This window comes from Rissa tridactyla, chromosome Z (assembly GCF_028500815.1).
Source record: "Rissa tridactyla isolate bRisTri1 chromosome Z, bRisTri1.patW.cur.20221130, whole genome shotgun sequence".
NCBI classification, from domain to species: domain Eukaryota; kingdom Metazoa; phylum Chordata; class Aves; order Charadriiformes; family Laridae; genus Rissa; species Rissa tridactyla.
Window position 1 is genome coordinate 77,139,862 of NC_071497.1, and position 23,329 is coordinate 77,163,190.

The following is a 23,329-nucleotide window of genomic DNA, read 5'->3' on the forward strand; positions in this document are numbered from 1 at the left end:
TCCCCCAGGGACCTGTGCAATCCCTGCAGCTGCCTGGCCAAAAAAGCCCAGGGAAAATCTTTGCCTCCTGCCAAAGCTGCCTCTGTAGAAATGAGAGGTCAGGAAAAATCTGGCAGGCAGGTGGAGTGGGAGCACGGGGACAGCGTGGGGATGCTGCCAACAGGGGAAGCCCTGTGCTCGCCCTGGCTTATGCCCTTATCTGATATCCAAAGATGTTCCTGATGGTACCCTGGTGCCTCGATTTACCCTGCTGCAAGCGGGGACACAGGGCAAGCCAGCAGCACTGCACCGCCCCAGTGACAGAGGAGATGCGTGGCCTCATCCTGCCATGCCAGGCAGGGGCCAGGTCTCTGGGAGCCTGTTTGGGGGTCCGGGCTACATTGCAGTCTGACCCTTTCAACCAGGGTCTGGACAGACACAGCACCCCTCAGGGAACCTTTGGTGTCCCCAGCAGTTATTGCTGTCCCCTGTAGACACCTGTACACATATACAGACCCTCTGTATGTGTGTGCAATGGGCACTGCGCTCACTTTCATGGGTCCACAGACCCCTTGCACACCCCTCCTCTATGCTCCCCTCTCCCCGCACATATATGTATGTACACCTGGACCCTCTGCACACCCCACTATGCACCCCCCTCTCCCAGCACCCCCATGCATGTGTCCTGCCCACATACACACACACACACCCCCCGCCGCCCACCCAGCCCCCTGCGCCCCCCGGCCCCATCCCCTCCCGCCACCCCGAGCAAGGCGGCCCCGGACCGGCTCTCGGCGGGCCAGTCCCGGGGCGAATCCCCCGGGGCTACCGCAAGCCCGGCCCTCCCCGGATGACTCCCTTGACGTGCGCTAGCAAATGGGAGCGGGGAGGGGTGTTGCTGCCTGCCTGCCACTTGTTGCAAAAAAAAAAAAAAAAAAAAAAAAAAAAAGGTAAAAAAAAAAGGTAAGAAAGAGAGAAAGAAAGAAAAGAGGGAAAAAATCCCACCCACCCTCATCTGCTGCGGAATAAAAGAAATATCGGCGGGCGCGGCGCCATGTGAGCGGCGGGCCGGGACCGGGCGGAGCAGCCGGCCGTACCCCCCGGGACGGCGGGGCGAGCCCCGGGCGGCGCTCGGAGCCGGCGGCATGGTGGAAAACCCCAGCCTGGCGGCCAAACCCGCCCTGGTGAGGGCCGGCGCGGCCGCACGGCGACGGGACGGGGCGGAGGGGCCCCGGTAGCGCGGGGGTGCACGGTGGGAGCGGTGTGGGGGGCACCCCCGGTGGGACAGGGTCGGACAGGGAGCGGGATGGGGGTCCCCGGTGGGAGCGGGAGGAGGGTCCCGGGAAGACGGGGCGCCCGGTGGGACCGAGGGGGGATCTCCGGCGGGACTGGGATGGGGTCCTCGGCGGGTCTGGGGCGGGGGGGCTCGGTAGGAGATGGTCCCCGGTGGGACGGAGGTCCCTGGTGAGACCGGAGAGGGGGTCCCCGCTAAGACGCGGTCCCCGGTGGGACCGGGGCCGGGGGATCCCAGCAGGACACGGTCCCCAGCGGACCGACGGGGAGTGGGGGGTCCCGGCAAGACAGCGACGGGCGTCCCAGGTCGGACCTGTCCCCGGTGGGAGGGGGGAGGGCGTCCCCCGCAGCAGCGGGGATGAGGTCCCGGAGGTCCCGGGTCCCCGGTAGGGCAGGAAGCCGTGTGGGAGCGCGGGAGGTGCCGGGTGGTCCCGGCGGGGGAGGCAGCCCCTCCGGCAGCGGGTGCCGCGCCCGGTGCCGCGGCGGCTCCGCGGCCAACTTTTGGGCAGGGCCCTCGGGAGCTGGGGGAAGAGCGGGTGGGGTGTGTGAGGGGGGTGCTCCTTCCCCTTCCCTCCTCCTCCTCCTCCTCCTCCGGCGGCGGCGGCGGCGCTGAGGCCGTGCCCTGTGCCCGCAGCCGGCCGCCCCGCCGCGGGGGCCGGGGGCGGCGGGGGGGCTGCGCTTGGCGGCGGTGATGGAGAGCCTGCAGCGGCAGCAGGCGGCCCGCCTGGCCCGCGGCCCCGACGGCGCTCCCCGACGGCCCCCGGCCGAGCCCGGCCCCGGCCCCGGGCCACCCCCCGCCGCTCCTCGCCGCCGCCCGGCCCCCGGCCCGCGCCCGCCGCCCGCCACGGCGGAGGAGGAGGAGGAGGCAGAGGAGGAGGAGGAGGAGGAGGAAGAGGAGGAGGAGGAGGAAGAAGAAGGGGAGCCCCGCGACCCGCCGCCCCCCCCGCACCACGAGTGGACCTACGAGGAGCAGTTCAAGCAGGTAGGAGGCATCCGCTGCACCGGCACACCGGCACCGGCTGGCAGTGGGCATCCCCAGCATCACCCCACGGCCCCCAGTCTCGGGGTTCAGCCCTCCCTGAATGGACTCTGCTTATGCCCTCCACTGCCCGCAAATGCTGTCCGCATCTCACCCTAAGTGGGGAACCCCACTGCCCCAAGCCTCATCCCAGTCCCACCCCAAGCAGACATTCCCAGTACCCCCGTTATCCCCAGACATTATTGCCATGCCATCCTAAATGGGAACTCCCAGTCCCCCCCTCGCTGCTCCCAAACCACATCCCAGATAAGCACAGTCAGTGCAAACCAGCACCGCTGGACCAGAGCCCTATCCTGCTGCAAGTGGCTACCCCAAAATGCTCCTCACTGCCCTTGTCCCTGACATTGTCCCACCCCAACAGGCATCCTCATGTACTCCCCATCTCCCTGCCACCAAGCCCCATCCCACTCCTGCCTCATGTCCCCCATCTCCCCCATGTTCCCTATGCCTGTCCCCAGGCCCCACGGCATGACGGGGTGCCCACTGTCTGGGCACCTCCCTGTGCCTGTCCCAACCTATGCATGCTGCATCCATGGTGCTTTTTGTGATGGGCAAAATGGGGTGATCCTTGTCCGTGGAGGTTTTGTGGGGATGGACAAGGGTGAGAGCTCAGGTGTGTGGTTACCTCAAGGAGCCAGCGGGCCACAGAGCCGAGCTCCCCCGCGTCTCCGCAACAGCCAGGGTGTATTACGGCTGGTCAATGCGGTTCTTTGATTTCCTACATCGGCTGGAGGGAGCAGCGCGTCGATCCTGTCGCCTCATTCCTGGTGGGCATGTGGGGAGACCCCTGTGCCACAGAGATCTGGCACAGGGACAGGGCTCCTGGGGCTCGTGCATGGGATGGAGGAAAGGCCTTTCTGTATTTAGCATGTGTGGATCCCATCCGTGCTGGGTTGTGCACACTCTGGTTTGCACGCAGCACGTGCCGCTCTGTGCGTGGGTGTGAGTGTGAGTGTGGACTGCACAGCGCCAGGTCAGGTCTGCGCTCCCTGTGTGCTCATCTTCATTGGGGGGGGGGAGGGGTGACGCTGGTGGCAGGCTGTGTGACAGGGAGGATGTAGTGAGGGGAAGGAGTGTGCAGAGATGTCCCGGTACCGCTGGTGTGTGGCTTTTTAGTATGGCACTGCTCAAGAGACAGTGGGACAAGAGGACTTAGTGGCTCACCCACAGTGGCTCTGGTAGGAGGGGATGGGGACAGCAGCAGGGACCTTACTTTCAGGTGCCATGGGACGATGCTGCTGCCTTTTCTGTTTTGAGATTGCACAACGTGGTGTTATTTGGAGGGGCCAGGGCTCACCCCCTGAGTGCCTGCCTGCAAGGCAGTAGGTATGGGTGCAGGCAGGGCACCGGCAGCGTGTGACCCATGGCCATGTCCAGGGAGGCAGCCAGCGCCAGACACTGCCTCAAAAGCAACCCGGGGATCGCCAGGGTGGGTGAGCTGCATAGGCTGAATATCTCGTCCGGGAAGTGTTGCGTTACACCCTGCCACGCAGAAAAAGGCTGACTGTCCGGTTCCTGGGGTCAGCTGGGAGGTGGGAAGCAGCTCCTCCCTCCCTGGCCTGGGGAGGCTTTACACAGGGAAAGCATCCCCGGCATTTCTCGTCCTTCAGCCCCACACCCTGCCCCTGGCTGGGGCTCCGCAAGCGCGGCAGGAGCAAAGCTGGCAGCGCGGTGTGAATACTGTGACATGTATGTCAGGGGAGGTTGGTGTGGAGGGTTAAATCCTGTCACTGCTTCCCAGGGTGAGAGCTCCTTCTTACTTGCTCTCTTTTTTCTCCAACCCTGATTGGAAAGGTGATGGATCCCTGCTTCAGAGACCCACACATGGGTTTCACACCCGGTGGCATGTCCTGGCCAGCCCAAGGGACAGTGGGATGTCCCTTATGTTCAGTGCTCCCTGGATACACAGGGACATGGGGACAGATTGCCTCTGTGTAGCTTATTCGGGATGAGAAACGGAGAGGGGAAAAGAGTTACTGGGACCAGCCCTGCTCTGCGTGGTGCTGCCCTGTTTGGGGCAGGCTGAAGTGCTGGCTTGCCCCAGGGTCTGCAAGGTGGCTGTCACTCTTGTCCCTCCCCTGTGATCATCGGGGAGGGGATGTGCCCCCGCCTGGGAGGGGACATACCCCTGCCTGGAAGGGACGTGTGTGTCCCCCCCCCCGGGCCCTCCCCAGGCTGCAGGGCTGTGTCTCGTCCAGCCTGGGGAACAGGTTCTCCGCTCTCGGCAGGGGCTGTGATCCGGCTTTTGGAGGTTTCCCAGGGGCTGGGCTGTGATACTGTGGGGCACAGAGGACAGCGTGTGCCTGCTCACAAGCTGCCAGAGCACCAGCAGTGTGGGCTTGGGGGTCCTGGAGGCCAGGGAGAGACACTGTGGTGGCTGGGGCTGGGGCTGTGTTTCGCACCAGGACCCCGTGCTTAAAGCTGCTCCGTGCCGGCATGCCACTGCTGGCATCACCTAGGACGGGTCTCAGGGTCTGTCCTTGCTGTCATCCTCCTGGGTGGGGAGGATGGCTAAGTGAACGTGGACCGCCAAATCCAGGCTGGTTTGTGGAGGGGGTGCTGGGAGCCACTTCCCTGGCTCTCTGCAGCGAGGAGGGGGCCCTGGTGGGGATGAGGTGGGAAAGGGGTGCAGGACCAGCTGCGGGGGGGTTTCCATGCAGCACAGTGGTGCTAAAAATGGGAGCAAAGGATGAGATTGCTGTGGAGAAACCCATTGAGGGTTAATGAGGCAAATGCCGCTTCACCTAGGGGAGCATTTCCCATGTGTTTGCCCTGGTTTTATATGTTTCTCAAGGCACCAGTTTGGGGGGACTGATGGGACCTTTGCTCTGATCTGGGAGGGACACTCCGATGTTACGAGGTTGTGAGACCCCCTCACGCCTCCCTCTTGCATCAGCCCCCGGCGCCGGTCTATGTACACTTGATAAGGCCATATGGATAGAGACCTGGGCAAAGGTCCAGGAGGTCTCCTGCATCCAGCACCCCGAGGCAGCCCCGGCCCCGGGCTGGGGGCACCGAGCAGGATCTGACCATGTGCTGCCCGTGAGCCTCCCCTTTCCTGGGGACGGGGACGCCACCAAGTTGCAATGCTGCAGTGCTGCATCACGCATTTGGCTTGGAGGGAAGAGCCTGGCATTGATGGTGCCTGATCAGCCCCGTGAATTCAGCTTTTGTCTGCAGGGAGCCACGCATAAACGTGGAGACGGGTGCCCTGGTTTCCTCCAAGCAATGGAAGAGCAATGCCAGGAGCCAGGGCTTCCCTCTCCATCCCCCAGCTCTTCCTGGAGATGGCAATGTGGGAAGAACCCTGTCATGAGGAACTAAAATGTCTGGGTTTTGAGCCCAGATCTCCAGAAGCAGAGTGTTTGCTGGCAGGAGGATGCCCTCCCTGCCAGGAGACCACCAGCACATTCAGACCCGTCCAGTTGTGGGTGAGGGGATCAGGAGCTCCCAAAGCTCCTTTCTCCCAGCCCAGGAGCCCCCGGGGTGTGGGGGGGTCAGCACCAGTTGGCCTTTTGGGAACTCTCGGGTGTCTGGTAGCCTCAGCAGTCAATTCAGGGATGGCTTGCTTTGCCAGCAGCAGTTTGCCATCATCCACAGCCATCCCTGGTCCGGCCATTCCTCCTGCTGTGGTGCTGCTCCTGCCCCATCTGGTGCTGGTAGTCACCTCTTGTACCTGCCTACCCTTTCCATGCATTTTGGGGGGGCTCACCGGCCATGAATGGATGTGCTCACATCTCAAAGCCTGGAGGAAAGTGCTCTGAGTTGGCTGCAGCCCTCCCTCCCACCGACACCCTGGTCCATCGGTTCCCCTAGCCATGCCTCGGGGTCGTCCCAAAATGGGGTGGGCAGGACCATACAGTGCCTCTGTCCCCATTGCTTTCACCTGCGGGGTTGGAGTGGCAGAGGCAGCTCAAGAGGGGGATCCTGGGGAGAGGGAGGTGGTCTCCCTGCCCCAGCCCCTGCCTCCAGCGCATCTTTAATCCAGGTGCAGCAATAACAACCGCAGGGCTCCTGGGGCTAAATTAGAGGGTCTCTGGTTACACTGCAGCAGTGGGGGCGGGCGGATGGACGTGGTGTTTGCTCCGGGCTGCGACTGCCTGGAGATTTGTCACTGTCAAACCTGCGGGCAGAGCTCTGCCCTGGGGCCAGGACCACCTGCAGCCGGGAGGCTGCAAGGGTCAGCACGCTAGTCCTCATCGGCAGCAGCTCTGGCAGCTCCGGCAGGAGTGAGGGGACACAGGGCAGGAGCCGGGGGCTGCTGGGGTACGGCTGGGAGTGCCTATGGAGGTGTTCTGCTTGTCTGTGTGCATATGGACCAGCATAAGTGTATGGATCCATATAAATGCCTGTATAAGTGCAGGGGTATGCCCGTGGGTGTCTGAACCCCTGTGAGTGTTGATGCATGTGTGTGCACCCGTACGAGCGCCCATGTGTGTAGGGATCCCTGGGGGACCCTATGTGTGTGTATGGATCCGTATAAGACCCCAAGTGAGTATGAACCCATCTGAGTGATGGTATGTATTTACTGACATATATGAGTGCCCAGGTGTGTATGGACGCATATGTATGTGTGTCTAAGGGTGTGTTTGGCACCATGTGTGTGCCCGCATGTGTCTGAACACACCTGTGTGTATGTACAGGGACATGTGTAGTGTCCCAGCATGTATGGGCACTCCTATGCCTGCATGGACCAGTGTCTCCATGTATGGATCCGTGTAGACCTGTGGGTGTTTGGGGCAGGGTTTGGGCGCTGAGCCCCCTCCACAGCCACCCCTGTGCCTCCCCCTTGCCCCAGCCCATGGTGCTGAGCAGTCCTGGTGGGTGCCAGCCCCCTGCTCCCCCAGCTGCCCCCCAGGGCCCTTCCCAGCCTCACTACAGTCCAGGGGATGCTGAGAGCCTCGGCGGCTGCCATAACACCATCTCCCAACCTGGGGGCTTGGGATCGGGGGCTCCAAAGAGGAGGTTCAAAAAATAATCGAGGGTGTGAGAATAAAGGTGCTTGCAGGCAGGAGAGGAGTGCCGGCAGGAGCCCCTCCCCGGCTGCTGCCCTGGAATCAGATGTGAGTGAGGAGTCTGGGGGGGCGAGGGGGCACCCACCTTGTGAACTGCTAATCCACTAATTGGGTTAATAACGGAGGTAAATCCCCTGTGCAGGCAGCAGGCTGGGCAGGGCTGCGGCAGGGAGGGTGGATCTGGTCCCACGGGGGTGCCCCTGGGGTTTTGCTGCTGTGTGGGGGTGTGGGAGTGAGCTCAGGGAATGCGTGAGCACGCACAAGGTGTGTGTGGGGGGGTGCGAGAAAAGTGTGCGTGGGGTTTGCGTGAGCGTGCGCAGGATGCGGTTGTGGGCACAGGGGCAATGCGTGGGGGATGTGTGAGCCTGCGCGGCAGGTGTGTGTGTGTGCACAGGGAGCGTGTGGGGGGTGTGTGTGCACAGCACATGTGTGCAAAAGGAGAGTGGGTATCGGGGGGTGTGAGCGTGCACGGAATGTGTGTGCAAAAGGAGAGTGGGAATAGGGGGTGTGTGGGTGTGCACAGGGAAGGTGTGTAAGGGGGACGGATGAATGTACACCGGGAGCGTGTGTGCGCAAGAAGAGCGTATAGGGCCATGTATGAGTGTGCCCGGGGGGGTTGTGTGTGCAGAGGGAGAGCATGTATAGGGGCTGTGTGAGTGTGCCGCGGGGGGGGTGTTTGCCCAAGGAGAGCGTGTCTGGAGGTGAGCGTACGCCGGGAGAGCATGCACACAATGTGCGCAGGTGCAGAGCCAGCCGGGGGGTGTGTGAGGGTGCGGGTCTGTGATATGCACAGGGCGAGCCGGGCGTTGTACACGGGGGCTTGTAGAGACCTGTCCCCTGGGGCACAGGGCACACACCAGGGAATGCCCACGTTGGCAGTGCCATGTTTCCCTGCTCTGGGCTGCAGCTTGTAGCTGCTCCATGCTGGGTCCCGTGTCCGGTGGTGGGGTGGGAGTGAGCACCAGCCCCAGATGCCTTTTCTGCTCAGGCGTGTGGCTCTTCTGGCAGCGGTGGCATGGGCCAGGGTCTCCAGTGCAGGGGTTCCACCAGCCCTTTCTCCCCCATCATCCCTTCAAAGTGACCGGAGGAAGGGGATGGGGCTGGAAGTGATGGGGGTGGAGGTCACTGAGCACACACTATGGATCCCAGTTGTGCGCATAGCCCCCCTAGGTGTGCACCCCCATACTCACACAGCCCTATAGCGGGTGTGTGCATGAACAGACCCCTCCGGTGTGCAAGCACACGCCCCGTGTGCACACCTATGCACATATAGTGGGTGTGCATATCTCTCGGGGGACACCTGAGGTGATGCCAGCACTAGAGGGGTGTCCCCAGGCTTCAGTTGCCCTCGGAGGGGTTGAGGGGGAGGCAAGGATGGAGGAGGAGGCAGGGATGGAGAGGAAAGCAAGGACGGAGGGGGAAGCAGGCATGGAGGGGGAGGCAGGGATGGAGGAAAGCAAGGATAGAGGGGGAAGCAGGCATGGAGGGGGAGGCAGGGATGGAGGAAAGCAAGGACGGAGGGGGAAGCAGGGGTGGAGGGGGAGGCAGGGATGGAGGAAAGCAAGGATGGAGAGGGAGGCAGCAGCGTGGCAAGTGCCGGCAGGTCAGGGAGGTTAACCCGAACAAATCCCCTCATTGACTCCCTGCCTGCTCAGCCATGAACGAGTAACAAGGGGCCGAGCGTGGGGGACGCGCGCTCACCGGGAGCCGGGACACCCCTGCTGCGCCGCAGCCCCCAGACAGACGGATGTAGGACGGATGGTGGGTTGGTGACACAGATGGTGCCGGCGGTGGCACCATGCAGCACATTTCTTCCAACTCCAACCTTTCAGGAGCCACGCCAGCGCCCCGTGCCTCAGTTTCCCCTCCTATAAAATGGGTTGAGGAGGAAGCTGGGGACCCCGTAAGCCCTCCCTTCACCCTGAGATGGGGCAGAGGGTTGGGGGGGCTGCCGTCCCAAGGCCAGCGCCGCCAGCAAACAGTCCCTCACCTTGCGTGAAGCCGGGTTAATGTTTGCAGCAGGCAGCTCTCCCGGGAGCGGCGGCGCCCACCGATGCGGGGAGCAGGGTTTTAATGACCTGCTGGATCCGCCGCATTATCAGCGCTGATTAAACCTGCTGCTCTATAAAGCACCGTTAAATATTAAGCATGATGAAAGGCTTTGCGGGGGGAGCCCCAGCGCTGGGGGAGGGCTCTGGGTGGGGGTGTCCGGACACACTGGTGGGGTGATCGCTGAGGCTGGGGGTGTTGGGGTGAGCGAGCGCCCCGCAGCCCATCGGGGCTGCGGGGTCAGGGGAGCAGCCCCCCCGCTGCAGGAGCCGGCAGCGCCTCAGAAAGCAGCCGGCGTCTGGGCAAAGCCATCCCGTAACCATTAACTTATTAACGACTGGTGGCGGAGGCGAGTGTTGGCTTGCAAGGTCAGGGGGTGGTTTGTGCCCGGCGGGGAGTGAGCTGCCCCCCAGCTTTGGCAATGGGGTTGGGGGGGGAAGCCTGCAAGCCCTGGGCTCCTTTGTGTGTGCCCCATGGCTCGGGGGACGCTGGAGGGGCTCTGACCATGGACACTGTTGGGGTCCTTGCTGGGGGGGGAGGTGCACAGGCTATGCATCAACTAGGAATAGCCAGTTCCTGTGGTTGCAAGGCTGCAGGGTAAACTGAGGCACTGATGGCTTTCCTGTCCCCCCCTTATGCCATCAGGACACAGAGGGGGGACGCCCCTGTTTCTGAGTGCTTGGCCATACACCACGGAAAGAGCCAGCCCCCCCCCCCCCAGCTCCAAGGCGACAGTGCTGGTCCAGAGGGGTGCAAGGACCCCAAAATAGCCTGTCAGCGGTCGGCCACCCGTGGCGTGCAGCTGCACCCCAGGGGGCTGTGGGGGGTGCATGGGGATGAGCATCGCCTGAGCTCCCTGCGTGAACAGCGGCCAGATGGAAAAATTAGCAGTGCGGCTAATCAATGCAGTGCATATTAAGCGGCTCGGGGTTGGGGGGGTGGGGGGGAAGGGGTTGGCAGGGGGGAGCCGAGCAGGGTCTGGGATCGATACGACTCGTATTAAGTGGATTAAATCCTGGTTGCCGATCTGAGCCCTTGCTGCCAGCAGGAGGTGGCAGCTGAGTCGGGGCTGTGGGGAGTCCTAATGCTGTCGCTTCCCTTGGCAGCAGGGCTCTGGGGGGTCCATGGGGGTGGCTTACCGAAGCAGGGCAGCAGGAGGTACCTGGGGGGTGGCTTAGCACCTCACCGCATCCTTCCTCTGTGCCGGGGGTCAGCTGTGCTAAGGTTGCCAGGGACCCCAGCTCCAGCCCTACAAGTTCCCCCATCTCCAGAAGTGGCATCCCCCGGCTCAGTGAGAGGTGCTAACGATGTTATTTAATTGCGTTGAGGAGGAGGGGGATGCACAAGGTCTATTCGCATCCCTTTAATAAACCATGTTCGACCCACTGACCTTTAACCTGCCCAGTAAGCCCCGTTATCCCCATCCCTTAAGGAATAAAGACGTCGCCATGGCAATGGGATGACGGGAGGGAGCAGAGTCCCCGGAGCTGCACCCGGGGAGGGGTGGGGACAAGGACACCCCGCTCTGGCCCTGCATCGGCACCCAAGAAGCGGAGCCGGGCAGAGGTGGGGGGGTGCTGGGGGTGCCACGGCATTTGTGGGGGCCAAGCACGGTGGATGGGGTCCCCGAGGTCGGCAGAGCAGAGCTGCGCTGCGCACCGGTGGGATATCGATCCCCGGGCTTGACAGTTTAATACTTCTGTTTATAGAGGAATATAGTTACATCGATGGCGTTAAATGAGTTACTAATTATATCAATACAAACACGATTAAAAGGGTCCTTGCTCATAGGTCACCGCAAGCAGGAGCCGCCGCTCACATTGCACAACTGCCCCCGGGCAAGGCCGGCCCGGCTGCTCTGCCGCGGGGGGGGGCGGAGGAGGGGGGGAGGGGGGATGCCCTAGAGGGGGTGTGTGTGTGCCCCTGCGGGGTCGGGGAGTGTCCAGCCCGGGGGGAGGGTGCCTGCCGAGAGTCATGCATACCCATCTGGGGCTGTGCATGCCCGTATGGGGCTGTGCGTGCCCGTCTGGGGTTGTGCGCTGCGGTCTGGGGTTGTGCGTGCCCGTCTGGGGTTGTGCATGCATATATAGAGGGTTGTGAGTGCCCGTGTAAGGTTGTGTGCTCCGGTGTGGGGTTGTGCCTGCCCATCTGGGGTCGTGCTTGTCTGTACGGGGCTGTGCAGGCATACATATAGGGTTGTGAGTGCCCGTCTGGGGTTGTGAGTGCCTGTCTGGGGTTGTGAGTGCCTGTCTGGGGTTGTGCTTGTCTGTATGGGGTTGTGCAGGCATAGGTACGGGGTTGTGAGTGCCCGTCTGGGGTTGTGAGTGCCTGTCTGGGGTTGTGCTTGTCTGTATGGGGTTGTGCAGGCATAGGTACGGGGTTGTGAGTGCTGTCTAGGGTTGTGAGTGCCCATCTGGGGATGTGAGTGCCCATCTGGGGTTGTGCTTGTCTGTAACGGGGTTGTGCATGCATATATATAGGGTTGTGAGTGCCCGTGTAGTTTTGTGTGCTGCAGTCTGGGGTTGTGAGTGCCCATCTAGGGTTGTGCTTGTCTGTATGGGGTTGTGCATGCGTATATATGGGGTTGTGCCTGGCCATCTGGGGTTGTGAGTGCTTGTGTGGGGTTGTGCGTGCGCATCTGGGGTGCGTGCCCGTGCAGGGCTGTGCATGCACGTACGGGCTTGTGCAAGCTCAAGCAGAGTTGTGCGCACCCATGAAGGGCTGTGCGCTCTCACCTGGGGTTGTGCCTGCCCGTAGGAGACTGTGCATATCTGGACATACACAGTTGTATGTGTGTGCCTGTGCAGGCTCTGGGGGTGTGTGCGGGGGGCTGTGCGCACTCACGTGACGTTCAGCATGCCCGTGCAGGGGTGGTACACACCAATGCAGGGTCGTGCCTGGGTAGCATCGTGTGTGCTTGCGTGGGCTTGTGCACACCCGTGTGGGGTTGTGTACACTCACGAGAGGTGTGTGTGTCCCCAGAGGGATTGTGTATGACCCTGGGGGGTTGTGATCTGCCACGTAGATGGTCGGGCCCCAGGCGAGGCGGGAGGGGACCACCCTGCAGGAGGAAGAGGGTGAGTGTTGGGGTGAGGTGCCCTGGGTAGGGGATGGAGCTGGCTCCTTCCTCAGGGAAGGGTCCTCAGGGTGTCTGCGGGTCCCTCCATGCCTGGAGGCTGTAGCAGACCACCACCCATGCCACCCCACGGCACCCCTGTGAACCTGCGGCACCTGGATCCCAGGTGCCATGGCTGGGACCCAGCCTGCCCCCGCATCAGCAAGAATACCCCCCAAAACCACTTCCTCTGCAGCCTGAGCACCCCCAAATCTCATGGGACGCCTGACGCATCCCCTGTTACTCGGCTCCACTCTCATCTCCACTTAAAAGCCGACCTTTGCTCCCCATTTGATGTAATGTGTTTTTGCATCTGTGTGCCCCACAGATAAAAGGTTAGAGGTTAATAAATGGCGGAAAAATAGATCCCAACGCTTGGAGGTCACACCTGTTTTGGGGGCTGGAGGCGGTGGCGGCACGTGTCGGGTGGGATCCTGCCTGCCTTGGTGTGAGCAGAAGCGTGAGCAGCACCCGGGGGTCCAGCGGAGCTGTGGGTGCAGGATGCAGGAGCCCCCCCACCCGCTGAGTTGTCCCCCCCGGGAAGATGATGGGGTGGTCAGCGATTGCTGGTTTTGTGGGGTTTGCTCCTGCTTTGACAAGCCAGGAGATCGCAGGGAGTGGAAGAGGGTTCGGTCTGGAGCGGTGGGGGTCGGAGCTGTGCTGCAGGCAGGGACAGGCAGGGGAACGCAGGCAAAGCCTGGCTCACACAGCCTCCCCAGGACAGAAATCAAAGCAGCCCCTCCCGGAGCTCTGCTCTGACCTGGTTACTGTAATCGATGGCTTGAGGAGCTCCTGGGAAACGGCAGGAGATGGAGAGAGGGCACAGAGCAGGGCAGGTAGCACCGTGGTGGAGGGGAGGGACAGGGTGCTGGCACCCGTGTGTCAGGGCACCCCAAGAGCACCCCACCGCAAGGAGGGGATGGCCAAGTGGCACCCAGAGAGCAAGGAAGGGGCAAGGATGGAGGTCCATGGAGCGGCTTGGAGATGGGCAGTCGGCACCCGTGGGTGCAATGTGAGACAGGGAGTAGCGCCCCTAGTCGGGGTTAGGGACAGGCAGTTAGCACCCATCTGTTAGATAAGGGACAGGCGGCGGGCGCCCATGGGTTAAATGAGAGACTGTGTTAGATATGTCTGTGCGGTGATGGGAACGTGGGGTGTCCGTAGGAGCATCCCTGCATCCCAGTGTGTCCCCATGTCCCACCATCCCTGCATCCCCACATCTTCATGTCCCCCAAGTTCCTGCATCCTCATATCCCGACATTCCCATGTCCCTGCATCCCTGTATCCCCATATCCCTGCATTCATGTGTCCCCGTCACATCCCCCCATCCCCACATCTGCGGAGTCCAGCTCTCTTTATCTGCCCGGTGAATGATGTGCTGTGTGGACGGCGCGGGGGGGGGCTCCCTTTCTATTGGTTTTTAACGGCCTTTCCCAGCACAATTGTTTTTTAAACGACTCTATTTTGTGCCTGACTTTGTTTTCCAGCTTGCATTTCTTTGTATATGTTTTGGAAATCCATTCTGGACTGCTGAGTTTTGTTTCTTTTCAATGGCTTTAAATTCTTACCAGGCTCGCAGGGAGGAATTGGTGTCTATAGCGTCTTCGATTGGTGCTAATTTTTCCTTCGTGTGCTCTGACTTTTACTGCTGGGCCATCGATCTGGTGGGCTCCAATTTGTCATGGTCACCCAGGCGCTGTGCTGGAATCAGGCGAGCCCTGGCTTTCGCACGGAGCCGGTGCTTCGTGCCCCTGGTGTCGGGGCTGCACTCGCCGCCCCCGTGAGGTCCCTCAGCTCAGCCCGGGGAACTGCATCCGTGCATCAGGACCCGCATGCATCCAACACACAGAAGTACCCTCACAGCCGTATGTGCGCACCTGTGCAACCACGTGCACGGTCACTGGCTCACATACGTGTCAGTGCACCCACAAACTTGCTGGGACACACGAGGACCGGTGTTGGGGCACACAGGGCGCTGCACCCACTGTTTTGTGCTCATGTGCTTGCACACAGTGCACGGACATCTGGCTTTGCACCCACTGCGGGAAGTCCTTGTGCCTTGCAGGGATGTCTCAGTGCCGTGCTCACACCCTGGTCCCCGTGCACAGCCAAGGAAGATGGACTTGGGGTCCCTGTGCCTGGCCAAGGAAGATGGATTTGGGGTCCCCATGCCTGGCCAGGGGAGATGGCTTTGGGGTCCCCACGCCCCACTGAGGGAGGACCATTTGGCAGCATGTCCCTTCGCCGAGGTGCCTCACGCTGTCCTTGGCCATCGATCAGGCCCTGTCTCACAGTGACACAGCTCCGGCCGTGCTTATCAGGTTGTCGATAGCCCTGTCACCCTGGTGGAGTGGGGCAGCCCCGGCACTTGCAGCTCTGTCGGCAGCAGCCAGCACCGTGGTCCTGCCAGCTCGCCCTGCCCCAGGACGGGACCGGCATCTCTGCTGCGCAGGTGGATGCATGTCCCTGCAGATGAGGATGCTGGTTCCGTGCTGTGACCTGGGTGAACACCTGCCCTGGGCAGTGCCTGGAGACCACTGGGCCAGAGCAGATCTGAGCATCCCCATCCCAGGGACCTGCCTGGGGGCCTGGGATTTGCTGCTGCCCCTTCTGCATTGGCATCATCTTCCCAGGCTGAAACACTGTCATCCCTCCACCTAGGGAGGTGGGGGGCAGGGAAGCTGAGGCACAGATGCAGCATCCCAGCAGCAAGGGAGCCAAATAGTCAGTGGTGTGTGGGGAGCCCATGCCAGCCCTCAGGCATGGGGAGAGCCCAGCGCTGTCAGCATGGAGGGTGCACCTGGGGGTCTTGTCCGTGGGGCTGGGAGAGCCTCTCATTGCTGTCAGAGCAGGCAGGTGAGGCCAGGGGTGATGCCGGGCCCTGGCACAGGCAGGGTCTCCTGCCCCTGCCACTGCCCCCCTCTGCCTCGTATGTGCCCGCAGCACTGACCCCTCTCTCTCCTGCCCCCAGCTCTATGAACTGGACGAGGACCCGAAACGCAAGGAATTCCTGGACGACCTCTTCGGTTTCATGCAGAAGAGAGGTAAAGGTGGGTGGTTGGGGTGGGCGCCCCTGGCACCCCACCCCAGCTGCCTGGAGGGGCTCACAGCAGGGTCCACTTAGGCACCGAGCTGCTGCGGGTCTGTACAATCCCCCCAGGCAGGTCCTGCAGACCTTGTCCCCCACATGCATAAACCCACACTCTGCAGATTTGCCCCCATTGCCCCAGGCTGACCCCGCCATGGGGTACCTGTTGGCCAGAGCAGCTCCCCTGTGACACCCAAGATGTGGCTGGTGGTGATGCCCATCGCCCATGCTTGTTAGCCATGCCCATTAGCGATGCCCAGCAGGGATGCTCACTAGCAGTGCCCGGTGGGGGTGTCCATTAGCGTACCCGTTGGTGACAACCGTTAGCAAAACCTGTTAATGATGCCCATTAGCAGTGCCCGTTTGCAGGGCCTTTTAGAGATGCCTGGTGGGGATGCCCTTGCCAGTGCCCATTAGGATCGCCTATTAGCAATACCCATTAGCTCTCCTCATTAGCAGTGCCCAGTGAGGATGCCCGTTACCGGCACCTCTTAGCGATGCTGATGCCGGCAGGATGGGATCAGCAGTCCGGGCAGCTCTGGGCGCCCAGGGGTTAAGGGCTCACCAGCCAGTCAGGCTGCATCGGAAATCTTTGCTATCGGCATGGGGGGCCGAGCCGGCTCCTGGGGACTCGATAAATGCTTTAACCTTCGCCCTCCCCAGCCCGTCCTGCAACAATTAAAAGTTGCCGAGTGCGGGCGTGTGGCCGGCCGTATTAATTAGAGCCTTTTGCCGGTGTGTGGATTAATGAACATGCCGCTCAATAGCCAGTAAACCCCAGGCAGAGGTTAATGCCGAGCTAATTAACGGGGGAAGGCTGGGGGGGATGTGCAGGAGCATCGGGGCTGGCCACGTGTGGAGTGAGGGTGGGCAGAAAGGGACAGTTGCCCCCAAGCCATGCCCATGGGAAGGGTGGTGAGGGTGCCCACCTGCCTGTGGGGCAGCAGTGATCAACTTTTGGGCTGTGCTGAGACCCCACAAACTTGTTTCACTCAGGGCTGTGCTGCCAGGGGGTGGCCCGGCCGTGGGGCTCACACTGGAGCCCAGTGGAGGTGGGTTGAGAACTGGATGGTGTCCCATGGGTGCCCCATGGTCCCCGTGTCCCTAGTGCGGGGCTGTGGGGATTGAGTGGGAGTATCAGCGCTGCCTTGGCCCCCCAGCATCCATCAGCCGCAAGATGCATGGGCTGTTCCACAGCTTCATTATCTCTCTCTCCAGAGCTAATTAACTCCCTCGCCATTGGGGCCGGGGCTAATTAAGCAAGCGCCTGGTGGTGCAGGGAGGAGGGAGGGAGCCTGACGCTTCCCTGCCAACGCTGCTCCCTGTCCGGCCATCCTGCTCCTGTCCTCTCCATCACACGCCTCCCTTGAATGGGTGGCATCTGCCCGGGGAGGGCAGGCGGGTGTGCGGGTCCGGCTGTATAGGTGCGGGTGTATGGGTGTGGGTGTGTGGGTGTGCAGATGTAGACGTGAGTGCGCCTGTTGGAGGAGTGGGAGATTTTGGATCCAGGTAGCAAAGAGTAGCAGGGGGCCGCGGGGCAGCGACCGCGTTATGGGGGTCATCGGGAGCCGGCTGAGAAGCAGCACCCATGAACCGGCACTGATGCTGCTGGGGCACCCGGGGGTGCACGGACAGGGGGCTGCAACCCCCAGCCTGCGTCCCCGAGGTGGATTGATGCCCCTACTGAAAGGGGCTGTGTGTCCCCCTCTGTCTGTCAGGGCATTTGTCAGTGAAGTGGAAAATTAGCAGAGCTGAAATACAGGCTGGGGACAGCCCGGGTGGGGGAAACTCGGGGCAGGGACACACAGGCCCAGTGGCAGGTGTGGGTAACTGCTGGAAGGGATATGGGGGAGCAGGGATGAGATGGGGGTGGTGGTATCACCCCCATCAGACATGGGGTGCAGGCTGTGAGGCACCTCATCCCTGTGCCCCAACCTCCATGGCGCTCCCGAAAGTGGTGAGCTGGGTCACAGGGGGACTATTTCTGCTTTTGCTTGCTGGGGGGCCACAGGACCCCTCCCTGCTCCCCTGCTGAGCCAAGGGCCCTGCCGATAACACGGGGCCATTAATTAATCAAGGAGCTAATTGCAGCTCCACAATGGCCGCATCGCCTCCCCAGGCTTTTGTGCCGCTCGCCCTGGCCAGGGCTGGGGCCATCACTCTGCTGGGATGCAGACAGGTCCCTTTGTCAGCAGGACGGGCACCCACTGCCCGCCCCGTGCAGCCCCGAGATTAATGGCAATCCACTTTCATTAGCTGCCACAGCTTGGGGTGCAGGGTTGGGGGAAGAGAAAAGAAGTCCATGAGTCATTGATTGGGGGCTGAGACCCCACAAATGCATTGGCATGTTGGGGAGATGGGGAGCCCTAGAATTGGGCCCCCCTGAGGTGATGGGGCCAGTGCCAGCAGCCCCCAGGGCTGCGAGCAGGGTTAGCAAGCAACCGCCGGCAGATATCAAGTCGATATCTCTGCCTTTTTCCCAGGAGGATAAACTCCTCTCCCCCTTCCTGATCAGGCGAACAACACAGACACAAAAAAAAGTTAAATTAACTCAGTAAAGGAATAAAAAGAGCTCATTTTTCAGGCTTATGTGAAGAAGCCGAGCCAATATCGGGGCCATAAATTAGGGATGCTGGAGGATGGCGGTGAGTGACGGCTTTGTTTGAGGTGCGAAGCGCGGCCGTGACAGCCTTCCCCGGCCAAATGGATGGCTTTCCGATAGCGCCTGTGCCCTGCCACCCCGCAGGAGGAATAAATATGGGTGGGGTGGGACAGGACGGGATGAGATGGGATGGGATGCTCATCCCTCCTCTGCCCTGCTGCAGCCCCCAGCCACTGCCCAGACCATTGCTCTGAAGTGCCGTAGGGCAAAGCAAGGCTTTGGAGATATTTGGGTGTCCTGGCAAAGTGGGGAGGGGGTTTTAACCAGACACGGTGGCTGTGGGGACCGTGCTGGTCCAGGCTGGGCTCACAGAGCCCTGGTGACCCCATGTGCCCCATGGCCTCCATGTGGGGGGTGATGCTGGGGGGCCAGGGGCAGGCTCCCTACGGGGTTCACTTGAAGGGGATTTGGGGTCAGATCTCTTGCGGGGGGGACACTGAAGGCCTTTAAGCAGTCGGGGGCTGCTGGGAGGATCTGTGGGGTGGGGAGTCTCCCTGGGGGTTCATGGGGACGTCCCCCTCTAAGGGACTCTGGGGGCAATTTTTAAGAGAGAGGACCTCTCCACTGGGAGGTTTTAGGGGGAGTCCCTCCAGAAGGGGTTTGGGGGGAGTCCCTCTTCAGAGAGGGTTACAGGGTGAGTCCTTCTATAAAGTTTGTGGGGGGTAGGTCTCTTTTTTCTGTAACCCCTCTGAAAGGGGGTTACAGAAAGAGTCCTTCTAGGATACTCTGAGACATTTAGGAGGGAGATGCTCTATAGGGAGCTCTAGGAGTTGTATGGGGATGACCCTCTCTAAGGGGCTCTGGAGGAGGCCGTTTGCCCATCCCACCGTGCCCCTACATCCCAGCTGAGAGCACACAGGGCACCACCAAACAGCTCCATCGATGGGGACCCTGTGCCAGCATGCTGGGGTCTTCTCTGCTCAGGAACACAGCGCTGCTCTCCCAGGCACCCTGGGGTCCTGCCTGCATCCCCTGTGCCCATGGCTGCTCACCTGGGCACAGAAAGACATGTCTTCCCCTTGGGAAGCAGCTGGTACCTGCAGTGGTGGTGGGGACAAGGTGGGGGCTGTGTCCCCAAGGAGTGAGAGTCCCCCTGGGCTCATCCCACATTTTTTATCTCCCCTCCATGTGCCGCTGGAAGGGACGCCCGTGAACCGCATCCCCATCATGGCCAAGCAAGTGCTGGACCTGTACACGCTGTACCGACTGGTGACGGACAAGGGTGGCCTGGTCGAAGTCATCAACAAGAAGATCTGGCGGGAGATCACCAAGGGCCTCAACCTACCTACCTCCATCACCAGCGCTGCCTTCACCCTCCGCACGCAGTGAGTGCCTGGCAATGGCAGCAGGTGGGGGGCACCCACGCTGGGGCACCTCCTGGCTTGGATGTTCGAGAGCCCCCACCGGGTGCAACATGCGGTGCTCAAAAGGGGGACGGAGGGCTCTGCCCCTTCCCAAGTGCCATCCCCACCCTGGTTCCTGCTCAGCACAGGGCTGGCTGGGGAGCGCGCGGTGCTGGGTCTCATCCTGGCTCTCTCCCCATGCAGATACATGAAGTACCTGTATCCCTACGAATGTGAGAAGCGGGCACTCAGCTCTCCCGGGGAGCTCCAAGCTGCCATCGACAGCAACCGCCGGGAGGGACGGAGGCAGACTTTTGGCACGACGCTCTTCAACTACTCACCAGCTGGCACCCCCACCCTGCTGGGCTCCCCCAAAATGCATCTGCCAGCTCTTAGCATCTCCGCGCACAGCTGTAACCAGCTCAGCCAAGTGCACGCTGTTAAGAAAGGTGGGTGAGGACCATGTCTGCCCCACGGCTGGCATCTCTCCCCTGGGGTGGACACTATTCTGGCAACAGGGATGTTCCCTGTCTGCTCTTGCCCTTTTCCTTGGAGAAAATAGGAACAATTTTGTTCCTTTAGTCCCTCTCTGGGACTAAGAAAGGTTTATTTCTCCTGGGTTTGGATAAGGACCAAACCCAGATGCTGCAGTTGGTGGCCTGCCCTGCCCATGCTCCTGGGATGGATGGTGAGAAGGGGTGGTGATGGTGGGACCTGCTGAGGTCTCTCGGTCGTTGCAGAGGACGGCGTGCTGGCAGCAGCAGTGCCGGGACGCATCGCAATCCCAGTGGGACTGGCTGGCCACCACCTCGCAGCCGCCCAAGCAGCAGCAGCCTCGCAAGCAGCGGTGCTGGAGCAGCTGCGGGAGAAGCTGGAGACGGGAGAGCCCCCAGAGAAGAAAGTGGCCCTGACGGTGGAGGAGCAGCAGCGGCTGGTGCAACATGCACTGCAGCACAACCTCCTGGCTGTGGCCTCCCAGTTCCCCATGAACGTCAAGATCTCCAACCGAGGTAGTGGGATGCAGCATCTCAGCTTGGGTCACCCCGTCCCCTGGCACCCCAGGAGGAAACAGCAACAACTGGAGAGGCCAGAACCCTGCTTCTCTCACTCGGGCAGGTTCTTGTTTCTGTTTCTCTTAATGCTCATATTGGTATTTCCTTTCCCCAGATGACAGACAGGAGACTGCATTGAACCTGTCCACCAACGGCATTAGCAGTATCAACATGTCAATAGAAATAAATGGAGTTGTCTACACAGGTAAATAGAAGGGCCGCTTGGCCCGTGTAATTGCGGCCGGGAAATCCAATAACTTATAGCCACTGCCTGGCCAGCAAGTCCTTCCTTCAATCTGATGTCTTTACTATAAAATCCATCGTAATGAAGTGGCAGGGCCTGGGGAGAGGGGGCAGGAGAAGGAGGGGGCCAGCGAGGATGGAAATTGTCCCCCAACAGCAGGTAGCAATGAAGGGCCGAAGTGGGGGGTAGGCGGATGGGTGCATGGATGGGTGGGTAGGTGGATGGATGGACGGATGGATAGACAGATGGATGGACGGATGGGTGGACTCAGGCTGAGAATTGCAAAAAGACAGCTGAGGTCATCCCCCACCATGGGGTCCTGCAGGCAGGGATTGGATTTGGGGTCACCCTAATGCTAGTGTGCCCAGAGGGTCTCTGGGTGGGTGCGGGGGTTGGCTGGTTGCAGAGCATGGTGTTGGGCATAGGGGAAGACGTTGGGGTGCTTTGCTAGGGCAGAGGCTCTTTTGGGGTGCTGGTGTGCACCTGCCTCTCTAAGCAGCTCACCCCATGCCCCTAGTTCCCTGCCTGCCCCACTGAGACACCCCCAATTAAAACCAATGGTTTTTCTTTCAGGACTTAAATATTTAACAAGCTGGAAAGGTCAGGGCTAATCAGCAGGCGGGCCTGTCAACCAAATGGTCCTGGGCCACCCTAGAGGCTGCCCCACGCAGGGCAGGGATGGCTGGGCTGGGGGAGGCACCAAGTGTGATGGAGAGGACATCCCGGGGGGTGGGGGCTGGAGCCCCCAGAGGTGGTAGTCCCAGCTGTCTGACCTGGGTGCTGGGGGACAGGAGAGCAGAGCCCCCAACCCTGGGCTTGCCCTAACCCCCTTGCTTTTGCTCCCCAGGCGTCCTGTTCGCCCGCCGGCCCCCGGCCCCCCCGGCAACCAGTGGAGGGAGCACCCAGAGCCGGCCGAACCCCATGCCCGCCCCAAACCCGCTGCACCCAGCCCCCTCGCACAGCCACACTCCTGCCAGCTCCTCGCCATAGGGGATATGCCCCCCCACCCTGAAAGCAGTTGGGGATCCCCAGGGTCTGGGGTGCTGAGGGGTGGGACCCAGCTGAGCTACCAAGGTGGGATGGGGGGCCCGAAGGTGCCTCTTGCTGCAACGCTGAGCTGTGTCCATGCAAGGCTGTGAGCATCCACGTGGCCCCTTCTGTCCCTTACCCCGATGTGTGAGACCCCTTCCCCATGTGTACCCTCCGACACGTGCACCGACCTTCCCAGGTACTGCCCCCAGGTGACACACACCCTGTACAGCTTCTGATGGCCCCGCATGCTGCATCCCCTACACACTGCAGCCCTTATACACACCACAAAGCATACCCTGTGGCCCCTATACCCACCTCAGTGCATGCACTGCAGCCCTTATACATACCTCAATGCTCACACTGCATCCTCCATGTAGAATCACGGACTCGGAGTGGTTTGGGTTGGAAGGGACCATAAAGCTCATCCAGTTCCAAATCCCCTGCCATGGGCAGGGACACCTCCCACTGACCGGGTTGCTCAAAGCCCCATCCAGCCTGGCCTTGAACACTTCCAGGGATGGGGCATCCACAGCTTCTCTGGGCAACCTGTGCCACCCTCACAGTAAAGAATTTCTTCTAATATCTAATCTAAATCTCCCCTCTTTCAGCTTAAAACCATTACCCCTCGTACTATCGTTACACTCCCTGATAAAGAGTCCCTCTCCATCTCTCCTGTAGGCCCCCTTCAGGGACTGGAAGGGGCTATAAGGTCTCCCCGGAGCCTTCTCTTCTCCAGGCTGAACAACCCCAGCTCTCTAGTCTGTCCTCATAGCAGAGGTGCTCCAGCCCCCTGATCATCTTCGTGGCCCTCCTCTGGACTCGCTCCAACAAGTCCATTCCCTTCTTATGTTGGGGACTCCAAAGCTGGATGCAGTACTCCAGGTGAGGTCTCCTGAGAGCGGAGCAGAGGGGCAGAATCACCTCCCTCGCCCTGCTGGCCACACTGCTTTTGATGCAGCCCAGGATGTGGTTGGGTTTCTGGGCTGTGAGTGCACATTGCTGGGTCATGTTGAGTTTCTTACCTATCAACACCCCTAAGTCCTTTTCCTCGGGGCTGCTCTCAATCTATTCTCCGCCCAGCCTATATTTGTGCTTGGGATTGCCCTGACCCAGGGGCAGGACCTTGCACTTGGCCGTGTTGAACTTCATGAGGTTTGCACAGGCCCATGTCTAAGCCTGTCCAGGTCACTCTGGATGCCATCCCTTCCCTCCAGCGTGTCGACTGCTCCACACAGCTTGATGTTGTCAGCAAACTTGCTGAGGGTGCACTCAATCCCACTCTCCATGTTGCCAACAGATGTCAAACAATGCCGGTCCCAGTACTGACCCCTGAGGAGCACCAGTTGCTCCACATAGTGCCACACTCGATGCACATACTGCATTTCTGACATACTGTCTCCCCTATACACATCTCTATG

General features: G+C 61.1%; 1 protein-coding gene across 1 annotated transcript; it reads left to right on the forward strand.

The window, feature by feature from the left end:
* Nucleotides 1-1,124: 1,124 nt before the first annotated feature.
* Nucleotides 1,125-21,869, forward strand: ARID3C (AT-rich interaction domain 3C). The gene is made up of 8 exons (XM_054186309.1): nt 1,125-1,163; nt 1,907-2,254; nt 15,462-15,534; nt 19,382-19,565; nt 19,788-20,032; nt 20,324-20,593; nt 20,751-20,840; nt 21,727-21,869. The coding sequence occupies exons 1-8, from the start codon at nt 1,125-1,127 to the stop codon at nt 21,867-21,869; spliced, it is 1,392 nt and encodes a 463-aa protein (XP_054042284.1).
* The last annotated feature ends 1,460 nt before the right edge of the window (nt 21,870-23,329 follow it).